Source organism: Phyllostomus discolor, chromosome 4, assembly GCF_004126475.2.
Source record: "Phyllostomus discolor isolate MPI-MPIP mPhyDis1 chromosome 4, mPhyDis1.pri.v3, whole genome shotgun sequence".
Classification (NCBI taxonomy): domain Eukaryota; kingdom Metazoa; phylum Chordata; class Mammalia; order Chiroptera; family Phyllostomidae; genus Phyllostomus; species Phyllostomus discolor.
In genome coordinates this window covers 32,241,051-32,260,643 of record NC_040906.2, presented here as the reverse complement: position 1 = coordinate 32,260,643, position 19,593 = coordinate 32,241,051, and the positions used below count along the sequence as shown (strand labels likewise).

The 19,593-nt window shown below is 36.4% G+C and overlaps 1 protein-coding gene across 1 annotated transcript in view; it reads left to right on the top strand.

Annotated features, from left to right (window-relative positions):
- The window catches only part of CCDC150 (coiled-coil domain containing 150), a 74,269-nt gene that overhangs the window by 7,985 nt on the left and 46,691 nt on the right, over nucleotides 1-19,593 (top strand). Inside the window, exons 3-9 of the mRNA XM_028509384.2 lie at nucleotides 49-269; nucleotides 387-565; nucleotides 3,110-3,178; nucleotides 9,714-9,830; nucleotides 11,322-11,451; nucleotides 14,071-14,114; nucleotides 15,976-16,068. Coding sequence (XP_028365185.1) covers nucleotides 49-269; nucleotides 387-565; nucleotides 3,110-3,178; nucleotides 9,714-9,830; nucleotides 11,322-11,451; nucleotides 14,071-14,114; nucleotides 15,976-16,068 — 853 coding nt within the window. The remainder of the gene's footprint in view (nucleotides 1-48; nucleotides 270-386; nucleotides 566-3,109; nucleotides 3,179-9,713; nucleotides 9,831-11,321; nucleotides 11,452-14,070; nucleotides 14,115-15,975; nucleotides 16,069-19,593) is intronic.

The window sequence follows — 19,593 nt, the reverse complement described above, 5'->3', positions numbered from 1 at the left end:
AGTACCCATTGCATTGCGTAATATTGTTATATTGGGATCTTTGCCCAGAGACCGTTTTGAAACTCCAGAATGTTTATCAGCACCTGTGAAACAGAACATCATCAGTCCTGTCCAGGATGAAGTAATTTGTTCAGGAAAAAAAGATCTTTTATGGAAGAACTGTGAGTTTCTGATAAATCGCATGTGCCATCTGGAGAGCCTCATCCAGTCCTTGAAGTTAAATATCTTTAGTCTGCAAACTGAAAAGGATTTGAATCCACAGAAAACAGGTATAGAGAGAAGAGAATCATCAGAAATTTGGTCCTATATGGGTGCTTGATGAGTTTATGATTCTTTTCTTTCTTGACCTTTCAACTGCTCTGTGACCCTCCTGTGCTGTCTGGAAGCTTTTCTGAAGGACCGACTGAATACAATACAGGACGAGCATTCCAAGGACCTGAAGCTGTTGCATCATGAAGTGATGAATTTGCGCCAGCAACTCAGAGACATAAAGGAGGAAGAAGGCAAGGCACAGGATGAAGTGCAAAGGTTGACCACCACTCTGGAGATCGCCTCAGAGACAAAGGTTTGAGTCCGGAGTTGTGAAATGCAAACTCACTGTTACATGTTAGCTGGAGGAGGAAGAGGCAGTGGACCCATAAAACTATTAAAAATAGGTGATGTCAATGAGAGCATTCTTAACATCTGATATTTATCCACATGGATCGCATAAATGATGTGTGCCATCACTAACTGAGTATTTATAGAGTCCTTCCCCTGTACACGTGGCTGAGGGTCCAGAGACAGGAGGCAGTCTGAGCTGTTTAAGAGTTTATATGGCACCTGGGAGAACCAGGCATAGCACAAAAAACAAAATGGAGAAAAATAAAGGCATAGAAGATGTTAACAGACAAGTATGGGACAGTAAGTGAATAGTAAAGAGTGTCTTGTGTTTGGGTGGGTTTGAGAGGGTGTGTACACCCTATCTACAATAGATTAGAGTAGGCTGTAAGAAAGATAGGAGCTGGACCTTTAGAAGACAGAGTAGTGAGGTAAGGAAATGTCAGGTTCCACACACAGACCACAAAGAATAGACTAGGAAAATAAGCTAACAATTTTGTTTTCCTGCCATGAGCCAGGCAGTAATATAGACATTCAGCATGCTATTTTGTTTAATCTTTGTAATACCTCCTGTTGAAGGAGACCGTTATCCCATGTTGATAATGCATGCCGGGGTCCAGAGAAAATTCCCTTCTCCATGGCCATACTTCTCTGTCTTCTTCCTGTAACTCGAGTTTGAACCTAGATCTTTCCACTAGGAGCAGTTAGGGGGCAATGCATTTGTTCATGGGAAATAAGTTGGAAATTAGCTGAGGATCACATTATAGAGGATCTCAAAATCAAGAATGGGTAGTTGGGCATGATTCTATGGGAGGTGATTACCGTTTTTGATAAGGCAGTGGCATAATGAAACAAGAAAACTAATGCAGCAGGAGTGTATAGGAAAGTCAATACAAGAAGAAATTGGAGGCAGGGAAAAGAATGAGGAATCCATTGTGTTATTTGAGGCTTGAGCCTTTATTAGGTCTGACTTAGGGTTGTGGCATTTAAAAAAAAGAGGGATGTTCTGTGAAGATAGATATGCTACATTATGGTACTGGATAGGGGCTGAAGGTAGGAAAGAAGACAAACACAACTTCTGAGGTTTTTACATATGTGCTGCCTTTAATAATATAAAAGAATAATAGTGAAAGTTGTGTTTTTCATCCTTAACTCCTAAGCACAAATCATCTTTGAGCCTAGAGGAAATAACAGTACTTAAAAAAATAGAAATGTATATCCTGTAAGAAAAATCTTTATCAATTATCAGGCTCTTCTCTGATTATTGAATTTTATATAGGAAGTGAATGTGACTAATTCCTTTTTATTGTCTAAAAGGAAAAATGATAGAAGTCATCAAAGTTCAACAGAACCCAGAGGGGTTCTGTTGCCCACTGCCAGAAAAAAACCCATGACTCCCAATGCCAGTGTCTTATGAAAAGGATATTTATTCAAAAGTTATACAGGTTCAGAATAATGGTGGAATTTGTTTTTAAGTCCCAAAGTCTCTGAAAACTGAACACCTGTATACACACACAGTCCTGCCTCCCCTTGCCAGACCAGGCCAGTCTGGCGTACTGTGTCTCAGAAAAGGAAATAGAGGTCCACAGCTCAGCTGAGCAGATTCCTACCGGCTTCTCCCAGTCATCCATGCTCATCTAGTCACCTGCTGTCAATCCAGAACTGCACAGCCCCTCCTCATGGTGGGCCAGTGAGGGTCTTCTGCATCCTTTCAAACCACATGGCCATGACAGAGCTTGAGTTTAAATCCCAGTGCACATCTTCCTCTGTAATCCCATTTCTGACTCCTCCCACATAGGGTTACACTGCCAGTACTCTGGTTTCTTCTGCCTTTGTCAGCTGCCATTGTTAGTGTGGGCAGGCCTGGCCCTGTAACCAGGGGGAAGTGCCTCCTGGCTGCATTGCAGGTTTAAGTCCTACCTATCTCCCAGGCTCCAAGCCAGCTATTAGCATTACTAAAACACTGGCCAAGCTCTTTAGATATGCAAGGTAACTCTCAATGGCCCTGCTCCGCTTCCACTCCCCCCACCCCCCCAACCCCCCACCATATTAGTGGAGGTTTGGGGACTTCTCAGCCTGCACCCCAAGTTCTGGACCTCATTTCACACCTGTTACAAAAGTAATGAAACATCTTCCTTTAAAGTGTCTCATTATAGCCCTGGACGGGTGGCTCAGTTGGTGGATCATCGTCCTATACACCAAAAGGTTGTGGGTTTGATTCCCAGTCAGGGTACATACCTAGGTTGCCGATTCAATCCCCAGTTATGGCAGGAATGGGAGGTAAATGATGGATATTTCTCTAAAAATCATTAAATATATCCTCAGGTGAGGATTTAAAAATAAATAAGTAAATAAAGTATCTTATTGAAATACATAATGGCCTCAGACTCACAATAAGTATTTATAACTATATTCAGAATAGTATTTATAGGTTGCCAGAAAAAAAGTCTAGAAAGACAGTTACTCCCTATCATTTCAGATTATTTAGAACCTTTTCTTGAACTTTTAGAAGAATGCAGCCCTTATTGAAGAAGAACTGAAGACCACAAAACTTAAAATGAACCTTAAAATTCAGGAGGTAAGATAAAAAGATGCTGGAGGATGCAGGGGGCATTGGAACTGTTACAGAATAGACCAGTGGCTGGGGGTGGGGCGGGGGCAGCAAAAAGCTGTTAACAGAACCCTTTGGGAAGCCCAGATACTGGTACTGAAACAAGCCCCCTCTCCTGGGGTCTTTCTGTGCTATGGTTTGTCTTGCCCACTGCCAGGTGTTAGGAATTGTGGCTCTCAAAGCCAGAATCTGGTGAAAAGGAAAGGAACTACTTATTCAAAAGTTACACAGGGTTAGGGTAATGGCGGAATGTTGCCCTTAAAATCCCAAAGTCCCTTTAAAACACCCACAGACACACACAGTCCTGCCTTTCCCCTTTTGCCCAGTCTGACCAGTCAGGGGTACTGCATCTTAGGAAAAGAAATAGAAGTCCCTAGCTTAGCGAACGTCCTGATTCCTCCCAGTAATCCTGCCCAGATGAGCAGGTCTCCTGCCGTCCCCAGCACTATCAGCTGTGTCGCTGTGATCTCCAGTTCTTAATTCAGAACCACGTGGCACCTCCTCATGGCCCACCAGTGAGAATTCTTTCACCCCTTTCCTTCTCACAAGGTCTCACAGGGTCTCTCTTCCCTCCTGGCCACCCACCTTTAGTTTAAATCCCAGCCTCTTGGGACCTCCTCCATAACTCCTTTTCCGACTCCTCCCACAATTGGCTTCACTAGCTACCACTCCCGTATTTTCTGCCTTTCTTGGCTGCCATACTTAGTCTGGGCAGGCATGGCCCCGTGGCACAGAGCAAACCATCTGCAAGCTCTTTGTGCAGGCGCAAAAAGGGGAGCTGCCTCCCAGTGACATCATGTGTTAAAGTTGTGTACACCTTTCTGGCTCCACTGAGGCTGGAAGGCTAGTCTGCTGTTCTTGATATGCAGACTAACTCAGTGCCCCCGTCACCAAGACTCCCATCCCCCAGCCAGATGTGGGGGGAGGCTGGCTGCACCCCATTACAGAATTGCAAAGAGGATGTAAAGAGAATGAACAGAAACCTTTGAAGAAGAAAATACATGACTGTAGTAGGAAGATGTTTTAAATGTGCCACATGGAATTTAAGTAAAAGTGCCTGCCCTTAATTGGCATAAGACTTTGCTTTGCCTCAATATGGCCATAAAACCAGACATTTAAAAATAATATATGCTGCCTGAGCCTGGAGGGAAATAGTTACCACAAAATTCTTGTGGCTGTCTATATACTAGAGTTAAGTGAGCACCTTCATACAAAGACCTTTTAAACTAAAGTTGTGTTTAAAATAAAAAGCTTTTAATAAGCCTGCTTATCCCATTTTACTGTGAAACCTTCATTTCAGCCAAAGTTTTGGTAGAAAACATTGGAAATTGTGAAGTAAGTGGCTGCCAAAAGTTGTGAGACTAAAAATTTGCAGCTGAAAATAGAGTCAGAAGAATTACTAACTCATTATACTCACAGTGGCCTAAAAACCTCAATATTCCCTGACAGAATAATAATTGATGTTAGTCCAAATCAAAAAGGTCCAATTATATTTAAAATATTCTATTATACAACACAGAGAAGTAGATATACTCTTTAGGAAAATTCTCATGCCAAATTATTTTTCAAATTACAAATTTTAGTGTTTAAGGTGCTAAGTGTGGCTACCTGGAAAACTTTTTTACATACTGTGCCTGTAATTACTGATAAAAGCATGCTTGTTCATAGTTGTATTAAGCTTAGCACATTTGAAACTTTTGTAAATATTTCAATAGACTTCTTTTAAGAGATGTTTTAAATTTATAGAAAAATTGAACAGAAAACAGTTCGGTAAGTCCTTTCTCCCCATCCCTATGTTATTAACATTGCATTATGTGGCACATTTGTTACATCTGATGAACCAGTATTGATACATCATAATTAACAAAAGTCTGTAGTTTACATTAAGATTCAGTCTTTGCTCACTGCAGATTCATACAGAATAGTTTCACTGCCTCAAACATGCTCCATATATTCATTCCTTGGCCCGTCTCTCGAGCCCCCGGCAACCACTGGTCTTTTCACTATCTCTGCAGTTTTGTGATAGTTGGAGTCACACAGTGTGTAACCTTTTCTGACTGGCTTCTTTCGCTTAGCATGTGCATTTAAAGTTCCTCCGTGTCTTTTCATGGTCTGAGAACTCATTTTATTGCTAAACAATATTCTCTTGCATGGATATACTATAGTTTGTTTATCCTCACTTATTGAACATCTTGGTTGCCTCTGAGTTTGGCAATTATGTGGACATGTTTTCAACTCATTTGGATAGATACCTAGGAGCACAGTCGCTGGATCATATGGTAAACTCATGTTTAGCTTTGTGAGAAGCTGCCAACCTGTTTTACAGAATGGCTGTATACTTTGCATTCAGACCCGCAGTAAATGAGTTCCTGTTGCTCCACGTCCTCACAGCGCTTTGTGTTGTCAATGTTTGAATGAATTGTTGCCATTCTGATAGGTGTGTGGTGGTATCTTATTTTAACTTTTAACTCCCTAGTGACATGACATTGAATATCTTTTTATAAGCTTATTTGTCATTTGTGCATCTGATTTGGTGAGGTGTCTGTTAGGTCTTTCTCTCACTTTGTAACTGGATTGTTTTCTTACGTTGAGTTTTAAGAGTTCTTTGTATATTTTGGATTATAGTTCTTTATTAAATACATGTTTTGTGGGTTTCTTTAACAGTCTTCAGCTGATCTTTGCATTCTTTTAACAGTGTCTTTTGCAGAACAGAAGCTTTTGATTTTAATGAAGTCCAGCTTAACTATTTTGTGTTTCCAGGATTGTACTTTTGGTGTTGTATTGGGTTGACCAAAAAAGTCCACTTAGTTTTTTCTATAAAATAAAGGATACATTTTTCATTGTCAGCAGCAACTTTATTGATTTGGATATTTTGAGTCTATCGACTGTCTCTTGCATGGTGTAACGTTGATTGTTCTCAATTAATGTCTCAATTTGATCACTGTCAACTTCAGCTGGTCTACCCAACTGTGGAGCATCATCCAGCAAATCTCCAGCACCAAACTTTGCAAATCACATTTGACACATTCGATCAGTCACAACACCTTCTCCATACACTGCACAAATTTTTTTTTTGTATTTCAGTTGTGTTTTTGCCTTTCTTAAAATAATAAAGCATATTTACTGAAAATGTTGCATATTTTCTTCCATCTTCAATATTAAAATAGCTTTATAAAAATTCATAAAAACTTCATTTGAAAGGGTTTTTTTTTTTAATTTTTAGAGAGGGAAGGGAGGGAGAAGGAGAGCGAGAAACATCAATGTGCGGTTGCTGGGGGTCATGGCCCGCAACCCAGGCATGTACCCTGACTGGGAATTGAACCTGCGACACTTTGGTTCGCAGCCCACGCTCAATCCACTGAGCTACGCCTGCCAGGGGGAAGTTTTTTTTAAATGCACACTGAAATGACAGCTGCCACAATATAGTCTAACAAATTGTTTCAAATGAAGTTAAAGATAACTAAGTGCTACTAGAGCCATCTTACAGAAAACAAACTCTTTGACCATCCCAGTATCTAAAAAGTCACCGAAGGTCACCGAAATTTTTCTCCTGTTTTATCTTTTAGATGTTTTTATAGCTTTGCATTTTATGTTTAGGTTTTTGATACATTTTGAATTAATTTTTGTGAAAGATGTGAGATCTATATGTTATATTAGCTTTGGTTATATTAGAGTCTTTGTGTTTGTTCCCACACATTTGTTTAAAAGACTGATGATGCCCTGACCGGTGTGGCTCAGGTGGTCGGGCATCGTCCCAGAAACCAAAAGGTCGTGGGTTTGATTCCTGGTCAGGGTGCACACGTGGGTTGCAGGTTTGGTCCCCAGTGAGGGTGCATGCAGGAGGCAACCGATCAATGTTTCTCTCCCTCTCTTTCTCCCTCTCCTCCCCCTCTCTAGAATCAGGAAAAGAAAAAAATTTGTTTTAAATAAAAGATTCTTGGTGATTTCCATTTTTATTTTTTATTGGAAAGTCTTCATTCTGAGTGCTATGACAAAATCCTGACTGTTCATTGAACTCTGTCAAGGACTGTCCTAGTCAAAAGCCAATTTAAGAGTGTTGGAACAGGAAGAATGTATTAGTTTCCTAGGGCTGCCATAACAAAGTACCACAGGCTTAAACAACAAACTTATTTCTCATATTTCTGGAGGTTTGAAGTCCAAGGTCAAGGTGTCAATAGCTGTGGTTTCTCCTGGGGCCTTGACTTGCAAATGGCCGCCTTCTACCTGTGTCTTCATATGGTCTCTTCTTTGTGAATGCACATCCCTGGTGTCTCTGCGTCCCAATTTCCTTTTCTTATAAGGATGGCAGTCAGATAGCATTAGGGTCCAGCCTCATTGTAACGTAATCACCTCATTATTTTTTAAAAAGTTCTTATATCTTTTTAGGTAAAGGGGAAGGGAGAGAGAAAGAGAGAGAGAAACATCAATGTGTGATTGCCCCTAACTAGGTATGGCCTGCAACCCAGGCATGTGCCCTGACCTGGAATCAAACCAGCGTCTCTTTGGTTTGCAGGCCAATGCTCAATCCACTGAGCCACACCAGCCAGGGTACTTAATTACCTCTTTAAAGGCCCTATCTTACAGTCACATTTTGGAATACTGGTGGTTAGGGCTTTAAAATATTAATTTTGGGAATGCAATTTAGTCAATAATAGAAGGTTACACAAAGACAGATAAAATGTGGTTCTAATGAACATAAAACAGATTGACTGATTGTCTTTAATAATGACTTAGAAATAGATACTTCAATAGAATAATTATCAAATAATGATTTTCTTTGTAAAGCACTTAAATTATATCTTAAGTAAATTATACTACATAATTTGATCCAGAACATAAAAAAGTATATTGAGCTACTCTATATTGTAAATGATAGTTTTAGTATCAGATTATTATAAAATAGAGCCAAAACTATGGCTATTCTTAAACTAAGATTGCAATATTTAAGTAATCATTGGGTGAGGGTAGAATTTCTAAACTTAGAAAGAAGGAAGAGAATTAAAAAACATCAATAGATTTCTCCATATAAGGATTAATAAACATTTCTACGTGTAAAAAAGGGCATAAAACAAAAACTAATATAACAAAACTAGATAAAGAGTTAAATATCTTCCATTTTAAAGAACTTTAAATTGACTTAAAAAAAACCCAAACCAAAAAAAAATGATGGGCAAACAATAAAATTTCAGAAAATATGTAAAGAGCTAATGCCATATTAGAAACTATTAATCTCACTAGATACCAAAGAAATGCAAAAATTGTTAAAATGTGATTTTTTAATCTATTAGCTTATCAGATTTAAGAAAATGATAATACATAGTGCCAATGGGTTTTATTCAAATACTACTAATAGTCTAAAATTGGAAGGCAAATTATATCAAAAGTTTAAAAATTATTTATACCTTTAACCTAGTGATTTTTCTTGTAGGAATTTATCCTAAGGAAATAGTCATAACTGCAATAAAATATTTATTCAAAAGTATGTTCTTCAGGTCAGTATTTAGAATAGAAACTGGAAAAACATAAATGTTCAATATTAGGAGTTAGGATTAATACAGATGTTTCCAAAAAGGGCTATCTTATAACAGTGCCGTGCCAATACATTTATCATGTCTTTCAACTTTTTAAAAACTTTGAAAACATTATAAAATATATCATTCACATAGAAAACACATAGAAAGTTAAAATGTCCTGTGTCACCTTCATTGCGCCTTAAAAATAGAATTTCTTTTAACTTAACATGACTTCATAAAAGGAATAACATTCTGCAATTTCCATTTTCAGCTGGAATAGGATCTCCTTACCTCATGATAGAAGAGACTCCTCCTTTTATCTCTGATTGGTTTTATTGTCATTTATTGAGAGAAATAAGGTGTAGTGTACCCCAATTCTTGAGTGTAAGTTTTGTCTACTAATTAAGTTACTTCAGTGTTTGTGTAGACCTTTAAATTTCAAAACAGAATTGAAACAGCTTTCAGAGTATGTTTATAATATTATGGGATAAAAATACATAGATGAGGAAATAAAAATATAGGAAAATAAGATTTAAAAAATAAAGCCAGGAAGAAATACAGAAAATACATATACTAAGGTATGATATTAGTGCTTTTCAAACTTCTTTTTGACAACAATTCATTGTAAGTCGTATTTCACACTGCAACACTGTACACATGTACATATACACAGACATAATGAAGCAGTACTTACCTCCTCTTGTTACTTGCTGTGTGTGCTGATGTTTGCTTGTTACCCTTTGTTCTTCCTTTTTCAAGTGCTGCTACCAATGAGTCTTGACCTGCAATCTGGGAAACAGACATGCACTGTGGGACAAGGGAAACAAATTTGACTCTGTATTTCTTAGAGGGTTATCCATTAGGGAAAAACAAAAGCATCTTTCTGAGTAGTGGTAAACTAATGAAGAGTGTTTGGGGGTGAGATGGCATGGCCGGTAAACTTTCCATGGTAACTTCGATTTTGGTTAAACTGCTGTGTTGCTCTGTAGCTAAGGACGCAGCTGTCTCAGGAAAAGTACCTGAGGGATTCTCTTGAAAAATCTGGATCAGCCATGCTACTCAAAATACAAGAAATGGGGTCAACAGTAGAGGAGGAACGGAAACAGGTAGGGATGTTTTTCTCCTCTGATTTATATTAGGGAAGGGAAACAAAGAGAAAAGCTGTTAAATTTATGTGTAAACCTATAGTTTTTATAATTTCCTCTAAATTTTTTAAGTTATTTTTCTTTTACTAATCTGTTAATATTCTTACTACAATTTTAAATATTTTAATGCAAAATAAGAAAGAATATGATGTCATTCAGTCTGACAATTTCTGAATGAGAGAGCAAGAGCCAGACAGGTTAACTTGCCTTGGACTTTTGAGAGGTGACTCCGTAGCTCCTGGGACAGTATCCTTCCCCCTGTATCATACAGCCTCTATTACAGGGGTTGATCTTAGAAGGCTCTGGTCTCATGTCGTATGTATGTGATGTGGATAGAAACTAAAGATTAAACTAAGCTAATGTGTAGAGCAAAGAACACTAATAAGTAAAACAATCAGGGATGTGTTACATGGCTGTTTTCAATTCTCATTATTCATTTTAATATTTTTTCTTTATCATAGTTGCTATTTGAAGAATCTACTTTATTTAGAATACCTTCCATTCTAAGTACCAAAGCAATTAGTAATTCCAAATTTAATACCTATAATTGGATTACATACCACTTTTTGTCATGTCTAATGCACTCCCGTGAACAATGCACACCCATGTTTTTTTTGCTCATTATACATGGGATTATTATACCCATTATTACACCCATGGTTATAATATAATAATACAATATATTATATATATTATATACCCATATATTATATATTGTATACCCATTGTATATAATGTATATTATATATATCATATGCCCTTATATAAATAATATAACCCTTATTTTTCCCTCAAAAATTGGGGCAAAAACAGTGTGCATTATACATGGCTAAACAGTCAGTCTTTATTTTAACTTAATTATTATTTAATGTATTATTTTAACAATTATTTTAATGGTTGCCCTTCATGATAGAATTATAAAAAGGATTTTAAGGAATTTGTGTAATAATAATTATTATTATTATTATTTCTACTTTATTTTTTATTGTTCATTCTATTACAGTTGTCCCAATTTTTTTGACCTTTTGCCACTCTCCAAGCTCAAGCCTCAGTCCCAGTCATTCCCTCTGTTGTCTGTGTGTGATTCTTTACAACTTGTACTGCCCGCATAGTAGCCACTAGTCACATAGTGCTATTTAAATTAGTTAAAGTGTAATAAAATTAAAAATTCAGTTTCTCACTCACTCTGGCTGCATTTCAAGACTCAGCAGTCACTTGTGACTGGAGACTGCCCGTTGAGAGCGCAGGGAAGGTTCTGTCGGAAGGCACTGCCCTAAGGCGCTGCCCTAAGGTGCTGCCCCTTGTTAAGACCTTTCACTGTGAGGGGTCGGTAAACGCCCTTCTTCCTCCGGAGATGTTAACATTGGAAAGTCTGCCTCACACGTGTGCTGTAATGTCGTTTATTAGAAATCTTTACCTTACAGAAAAGGAATCTTTCTTATACAATTTCAGGTGCAAATTTTGCAGCAAAACTGCACTGCCCTGCGCAGTTCTATACAGAACACCCAAGAACTACTGGTACAGGAGCAACAAAAAAAAGGAGAGTTGGAGACTGCTATCTCAAAGCTCCAGTCCGATCTAAGTATGAAAATATATGCTAGAAATTACGCTTTTATTAGTTGTTTGAGATTTTGTGCAAATGCTCTTAAGATCCCAGATTCTTGAAGTGACCAGTATTATCAATATTTCCCATGGGTCTGAATGTAAAAAATTGCTGATTTTCTTTCTCTCTGTGGCCCTGAGAGGAGAGAATGTTGGTGACCCTTTTAATTATGAACTATTCTTTATCTAGATTTTTTCAGGTTTATTTAAGTGTTTGTGGACTTAGGAGCATTTAGTTTCTAGGAATCTAGAAATCCTTGCTAACCTACTGATTCTAACCATTTATCATGTCAGACTCACCCCCCTCAAGTTACCAGTTGATTCTGGTTAACTTGTAATTATAGAAATGGATGTAAAGTACCTTAGGGCTTAGATCAATCTTCTCATTTTACAGATGAGTAGACAGAGTCCTTAGAGGTGACGGAGGTAGGAAGTGGAGAGTCTAGACTTGATCCCGGGTGGCTCAGAGCCATGCATCTTTCAACCCCTCAGCCTGTATCGTCTGAGTGTTTTAATGTGCAGTTGTAGAGCAGTTCTCAGGCAGTCTCAGCTGCAGAGATCACAGAGAGTGACGGGAGTGCAGTGCTTCATGTATGAATGCACTTCATGGTTCACACAGAGCTTTCACCATAATGATTTCACGAAACATGTGAAATTATTCGTACTTCCCAAAGTTACAGATGGAATAAATGGTGAGATAAGGCCTGAATGTAGATCTTTTAATTCCAAGCCCAGTGTTCATGCCTGTGTGTCTTCTGTGCTCTCTGGCTGTAATAGGGGCAGGGAATAGCAAAAGGGAAAGGAAAAGTATAAAAAACATACAGCAAAGAGCAATCCATTCAGTGTTCTGACTTACTGCTTTTAGCAGAAAGTACTCTTTTTCCTTAGAGTTGTTGAGTAATGAATTATTCAGTGAAATTCTCACTGATGATACTCCAGGATAACTTTCTGTCTTCCTATGATTGCATGGCTACAAAATATGTTACATTTTATGGTGTTGCCACATCATCTCTTCCAACAACCTGAGAAAGAAAAAATATATCCTCTTCTTCAGAAGAATAAAAAAATCTCTCTCCAAGGACCCACAGTAAAGAGGATAGCTGAGACTAAAGCACAGGTCCTTCTGTCATACTAGTCCTGATAAAGTGATTTTTTTAATTGTTACTTTCTCACTGGATTATTGCTTTATTTTTGAATTATGTAAAGAATATATGAGAGACCACTAAAAAATGAAGATTAAAACAACTAATCCAAACAGGAAAAGGAACCCTGTTTGAATACCAACTATATGCTTGATATTGCATAATAGAATCTTTACATGCCTGCAATTTTATTACTTTAAGATGAAAATAGTAATGTTAACTAGATTAATAAAAGAAATGCCTTTAGATATTTGCTTCAGTTAATTCAAAAATGTATTTATAGTGTTTATTAGCAATAAATATGCATATCTCATACACTAATTACAGTGATTAATTTGTTCTATCAAGTAAGATAAACAGTTTCTATTCATTCTTACTTTGATTAGTGGAATTTTCATAGATTTCATAGTTTATCTTTTTGATCCTTCACATACTTTAAATTAGAATTTACTCTACTTGAAATAAGTCTTGGACTTAGACATTCAAAAAGTGTAAGTTTGCTGAGTGTATCCTACGTAAGAGGTGAGTTTTTATGCACTTTTTAATTTTCTGTCTTTAGAATATTTAAGTGGAACAATACTAATAGGTTCTTACGCATTTTCTGAAGCCAGAACATTACTCAGAAAATTTTACACCTTTTGGTTACTAATGTACAACACCAAACTGTTCTGTTTCTCCCTTTGGTCTTATTTTCACTATACATGCTTGTAGTTTCAAGTCTTTTCTTCTCCACACGAAATCATCCTCCTGAGCTCCAGATGTGATGTTACTGCCCACTAAACATCTGTATGTGGATGCCTTGCAGATACCTCAGAACACAGGACGAAAACTTCAAGTACTATAGTCCTTACTCATTCCATCCTCAAAACCTGCTTCTTGCCCTGTATTCCTGGTTAGTTGCAGCATCCACCATCCACCTTGCTGCCCAGGTCTGAGCGCTGGATATTGTCCTTGATTCATCTATTGCTGTGGTCCCACCGGGCATCCACCAAGTGGATGGCAGTTGTTCCTGCTTGTCACTTCCCGAGTCTTTTTGTCCTCTGCAGCCCCATTGTCACTGCCACAGAGCCGGCTGTCACATTGTTTCACACTTTGGTTACTGCCACAGCGACCAAACTGATCTGTCTTTACTGAGCCTCTGTTAGAGCGATCTCTCTAAAAAAAGACTTTTGATTGTGTGCCCCTCTGGTTTATAATCTCTCAGAGATCCATTATCATCTACGCATGGATAAAATGTGACCTTATTTACTGTTGCACATGACTCTGGACTAATTTCTTGATAATTCCTTGATGTAGTTTCTATAAAAATGTGATAGGAATACTTGCCTTCCCTTTATATCTTCAAAATACTGACCAAAAAAGAAGAAAATCAGAGCTTCTCAGGGAAAATATACCACGTGATTTCAGTGTAGTTGTAAATTGTTATTATCATAGTTATGTGGACTTTTTGTTTTTAGTTTCTAGAGATGACCTCATTTCCAAGTTGGTGGAAGAAAATAAGGTGAGTTTTGAGGTGGGGGAGTACAGAGGTGGTCTTTCCTCTCTTCATTAAGTAATACTTCCTCACCCAGTTTGTAGTCCTTCTGATTCTCCTAAAATCTTTATTTAAAAAGTTTGTGTGAGTTGTATGTTCAGAACTGTTGTCAACCAGGTATTAGGCAATAAATTATTTGATGCAGTAATTAGTGTTTGAAAACACTATGCAAACTAGTTGCCTATAAATTAATGCCTATTGCAAATGCCTATTGCAAACTAGTTGTTATAAACTTTTTAAAAAAAATGTTAGAAATAGTAACTACTTTTTGGTGGTAATGGTTGCACAACAATGTGAATGTACTTAATGCCACTGAACTTAACACTTAAATGTAAACTTAAATATTCTTAAGTGAACCATATACTTAAATATGGTTAAAATTGTAACTTTTATACTTACAATTAAAAAATGGGAAAAATGAAATATTACTACTTTTATATCTTAATACAGTTCTAGATCAATCTCAATGTGTAGGTCCTGTCTGCAATAATTTTTCTGGATTCTTATCTCATCCTGTGTTATGTGGTAGTATTTGATTTCAATTCCTTTGGATTTATTGAGGCTATTTTTGTGGCCTAATAAGTGATCTGTTCTGCAGAATGTTCTATGTGCACTTGAAAAAAATGTGTATTCTTCAGTTTTTAGATGAAATATTCTATAGGTGTTAAGTGGACCTCATTAATGTGATATTTAAGGCCATTATTTCTTATTATTTTTTTACCTGGATGATCTATCCATTGATGTGAATAGAGTACCAAAATCCCCTACTACTTTTGTATTACTGTGGATTTCTCTCCTTACATCCACTAATAATTGCTTTATATATTTAGGTGTTACTGTGTTGAGTGCATATAAATATTTAAAATTATTATAACCTCTTCTTGGATTGACCCTTTTATAATTATGTAATGTCCTTCTTTGATGTGTTTTACCTTGTTTGTTTTAAAGTCTATTTTGTCTGATGTAATTACTGCTATTCTAGCTTTCTTTTCATTTCTGTTTGAATGGAATATCTTTTTCCATCTCTTCACTTTCAGTCTGTATGGCTTTCCATTTGAAGTGAGTCTCTGGTAAGCAGCATATAGGTGGGCCATGTTTTTTAATCCATTAAGCCACCCTATGTCTTTTTCTGGGAGCATTTAATACAACTACACTTAGGGTAATTATTGATAAGCATGTATTTATTGTCATTTTGCTCATTGTTTTTAGGTTGTTTTAATAGTTCTCCTCTGTTCCTTTCTTCTCTTGATCTCTTCCATGTAATTTGCTGCTTTTGTTTAGTGCTTTATTAAGTTTCTTTCCTCTTTGTTTTTTGCATGTCTTTTGTAGAGTTTTGGTTTGTGGTCACCATGAGGTTTCTGTATATCGTTTGTTTTCTATAGCAGTCTATTTTAATCTTTTAGGTAAATTTAGGTAAATTTCAAATATAGTTTCTAAGGACTACATTTTTACCCTCTCCTTCATGATTTATGTTATTGATGACATATTTTAGGTCTTTTTATGTTGTGTATCTCCTAACTACTTATTGCAGTTTGAGTTGATAGTTTTTTCTTTTAACCTTCAATAGTAGCTTTTTAAATGTCTGATTTGCTGTATTTATTGAATATTTAGCTTTACCTGTGAGGTTTTTTCCTTTTTCATATATTCTTATTTCCAGTTATGGCCTTTCCTTTTCTATTTATAGAAGACCTCTTAATATTTCTTGTAAAGCTGGTTTAATAGTGATAAAGTCCTATAGTTTTTCTTGTCTGGGACAGAACAGGTATTTTAATAGAGATGTATGTAATAGCTCTTACATGTTAAAAAAGGAGAATTTTTTTCCCTATAGAATGTGCAGATGTCTTTCAAGAAGGAACATAAAAAAAATGCACACTTGAGGTCTGAAATAATATCCCTTCATGAAGCATCAGAAAAAGCACAGGTAAGTCTTCTCATTTCTCTAGTTTTTTAGGTGTCATTTAATTTTGTTCAGTTAAGGAACGAAGAACCAAAATTAATCCTGAAGATACACATTCATACCATTACCATCATTTAAGTTTTAGTTTTTGTAAAATCTACTTCATCTATGAAATATTATCAAATTGACTACATTTCCCATTTCCCTCTAAATTCCTATGCGTATGAGATACACTGCCAGATCACTAGTTCACACTGTTTGCTTTCTGATTTTCTCCTTGAATGGTATATGCCTTTCTTTTCTCTTATTCACTTATAAGCAGTTTAACATCAAGGACTGTGTCTTAGACTTTCTTTGTGTCTTCTATAGCAAATAGCATAGTAGGAACTTAATAAATGCTTCTGGGATTTTGGCGATGTGTGTCATCATTTTCTATGGGATAGTAGTTCCCAGATTTAACTGATGTTTTATATATATGCATATGTATGGAGAAGAGTAATCAAACATGCAGGCAAACAAGTTACTTCTGTAGGGCCCTATGAGATAATCACTTAAAAGAACTTTTTGTTAGGACAATTTGATTACTTTAATGTTGGGATCATAGTGTTGCTGTGCTTTCTTTATGACAAATATAAAAATAAATTTGTTTATAAAATATATAGTAATAACAATAACTATCACTATTGCTATACTAATAATAACATTTACTTAACCCATTTTACATTCCAGGCACAAGTCTAAGCACCTTATGTTACTAACAAATTGTAATCCTCGCAATAGCACTATTATTGAAGCTATTATTCTCATTTTGAAGATAAGATCTTTAATATACAGAAAGGTTTAATAATAGCTACTAAATGACAGAGTTGAAATTTGAGCTCAGGCAATAGGCTCCAAAGAAATTTAGCCCTTCCTTCCTTCCTTTCCTTAATCCTCAACTGAGGATATGTTTATCAATTTTAGAGATAAGGGAAGGAGAGGGGGGAGAGAGAAACAATGATGTGAGAGAAAAACATCAATTGTCTACCTCTAGTATGAGCCCTGACCAGGAATTGAACCTGCAACCTTTTGTGGTATATGGGACAACGCTCCAACTGAGCCACTCAGCCAGGGAAACATTAGCTCTTTCTTTAAAAGGAGCAAGAGTTCTCCTGTCTCACCCTCCAGTATTCCTTGGTGAATAGTTTGTACATATGATTATAACTTCAAAGCGCCCCTGCATGTATTCTAACTACTATACATACCACTTAAGATACTCTCCAGATAGTCATTCATTTATCTTTCCTTTCTTGTTACCATTCTTGACAGGTTTTTTTCTAATGATTTTTCAGTTATTTGCCCCCATCCCTGAAAAACTTGTTTATTAAAACATAACTATTTGCCAAATATACTTTCATTAAAGATAAATATTTGATTATTAAGATAAATATTTTCTACAGGAGTACAAATCTCAAAATAGCAAAAAGACAAGAGAAGTGTAAACTAACTAACATGTATGGTTGATCTGTTGCACAGAAGATTTTTGTTTTATTTTGGAAGATTAATCTTGTAAAATGATACAATTATCTGTAGTTTGCTTTTTATGAATATATACTTGGTGATGAAGGAGCTTAAATATTAAGTGTTGTTAGCTAAGTAATTCTGAATGTTCGTCCAATTTTTGGAATGGATTTCTGTAATATTGGCCAGACTTCTACATGTAAATTCCATTCTTTAGATGTCTTGCTCTCTTTGACCTGCGTTCAAAATTGTAAAGAACAGAAGATCAGTAAACTGTCACATGGTTTGGTTCCTCTACCAAACCAACAGATTTCTCTTTGAATTTAGAATTATTTTGGTTGTTGACTCCAAATATTTGAAAATATTTTATAATCTAATGTAATATCAATAGGAATAGATTAAGTAACTTCAGTTTACATATTAAATGAAATACCATGCAGTCATCAAAAATAATGGCATACAGGTAAAAGTAATTACTTGTTGGAGAGATCTATGACTTGCTGTGTACGTAATCTCAGGGTTTGAATGACCAACTGACTAAAAAGGGTGCAGAGCTGAACAGCGTGTTTCAGACCATTAAAGTGGAAAATGCCAAAATCATTGCTGACCATTAAGCTGTTCTGCAGGTGTTCATTTAACGCCAATTTCTGGTAGAGTCAGCAGGTAACCTCCTTGCTAAGAGATCACGAAATGTGCGTAGCCAACTGGATAAATAAAATATTTTAACAATTAATTCCAAGAAATTCATTGACTTTTTCTTTTATTACTGGTTTTCAGGTTTCACCAGAGGGGACAGTTGGTCTTAGACTTGAGTAACAATTTCTTCTCAAATATCATTACCTCATGAAAAATAATCACCTGCCCCATTATTTATAGAATCATGGGGAACACTTACGACTGACCCTAAAGTACTTACCTTTCCCCAAACAACTGTGTTTTCCCATTTTACTTATGCCATCCCCTCTGCTGAGAATGGACTTTACATCATCTTTAACTCTTTGAATTCTCTTTATTCTTTAAGACTCACTTTCATTAGGAAGCTTGATCATTTCAAGCAGAAGGGATCTGCTTTCTCTTTCAACTTGTGCTCCTGGGACACTAAATAGACTATAATCATAACAATGGCTCTAATCTTTTTGGAGTATACTAACTATATACCAAGCATTGTGTGAAGGATTTCACATATATGGCCTCCCTTAATTCTGGCAGTCATGGTATACTGCTGGATGCAGCCCGTGCCAGCATCACGGGTCAGGAATATTTATTGTCCCCATTTTAACAGATGAGCAAAATGAGATTTAAATGGCTAACTTGCCAGAAGTCACCTAGCTAGTAAGGGTTAGAGCTGGATTTAAACCTGGGTCTGACTCCAATGCCAGTGTGTTCAATTATATGTTGTGCTGCCTCTCTTCTCTGCATTCCATAGTAGTAATTTATGTGCATAGCTCATCATCTGTATAACATTGTGAATTTCCCAGAAGAAAGGACGTTGTCTTATATGCCTTTGTTATTTCCCAGAGCACCAGGCATGTTCTGCACATAATAAGTACTTAATATTTTTTATTAACTCAACAAACACTTAGTGTCTGCTTGCATATGGTGCTAGATCTAGCTAGGATTATAGTGGTGAACAAGACAAAATCCCTGCTTTCATGGAATTTACAATTTAGTAAACTGAAAAATGTCACGTGTACATGTAACCCTCTCATAAACATTTTAAAACGGGAATGTTACCCAAGTGGGATTCCATTTCAGCAAATGTGAAGGTGTGAAGGTTTGCTTTGCAATCAAATAAGTGTTTTGAAATGTGTTTACAGAAGTAATTGTTAATATGTACTGTATTTGCAAAAGCCTTATAAATTACACGTAGAGAGGGTTTGTATAAAAATGTTGTGATAATTCTGAATTGGTAAGCCAGAGAAGATAAATTGTGCCAAAACAATGATAATAACAGCATCTGAGTGCAATTTCAGTCTCAAAAGAATTTACACCAAATTATTAAATATGATTTTCCCTGGAGAATGGGATTGTTTAAGGGGGTGGTGACAG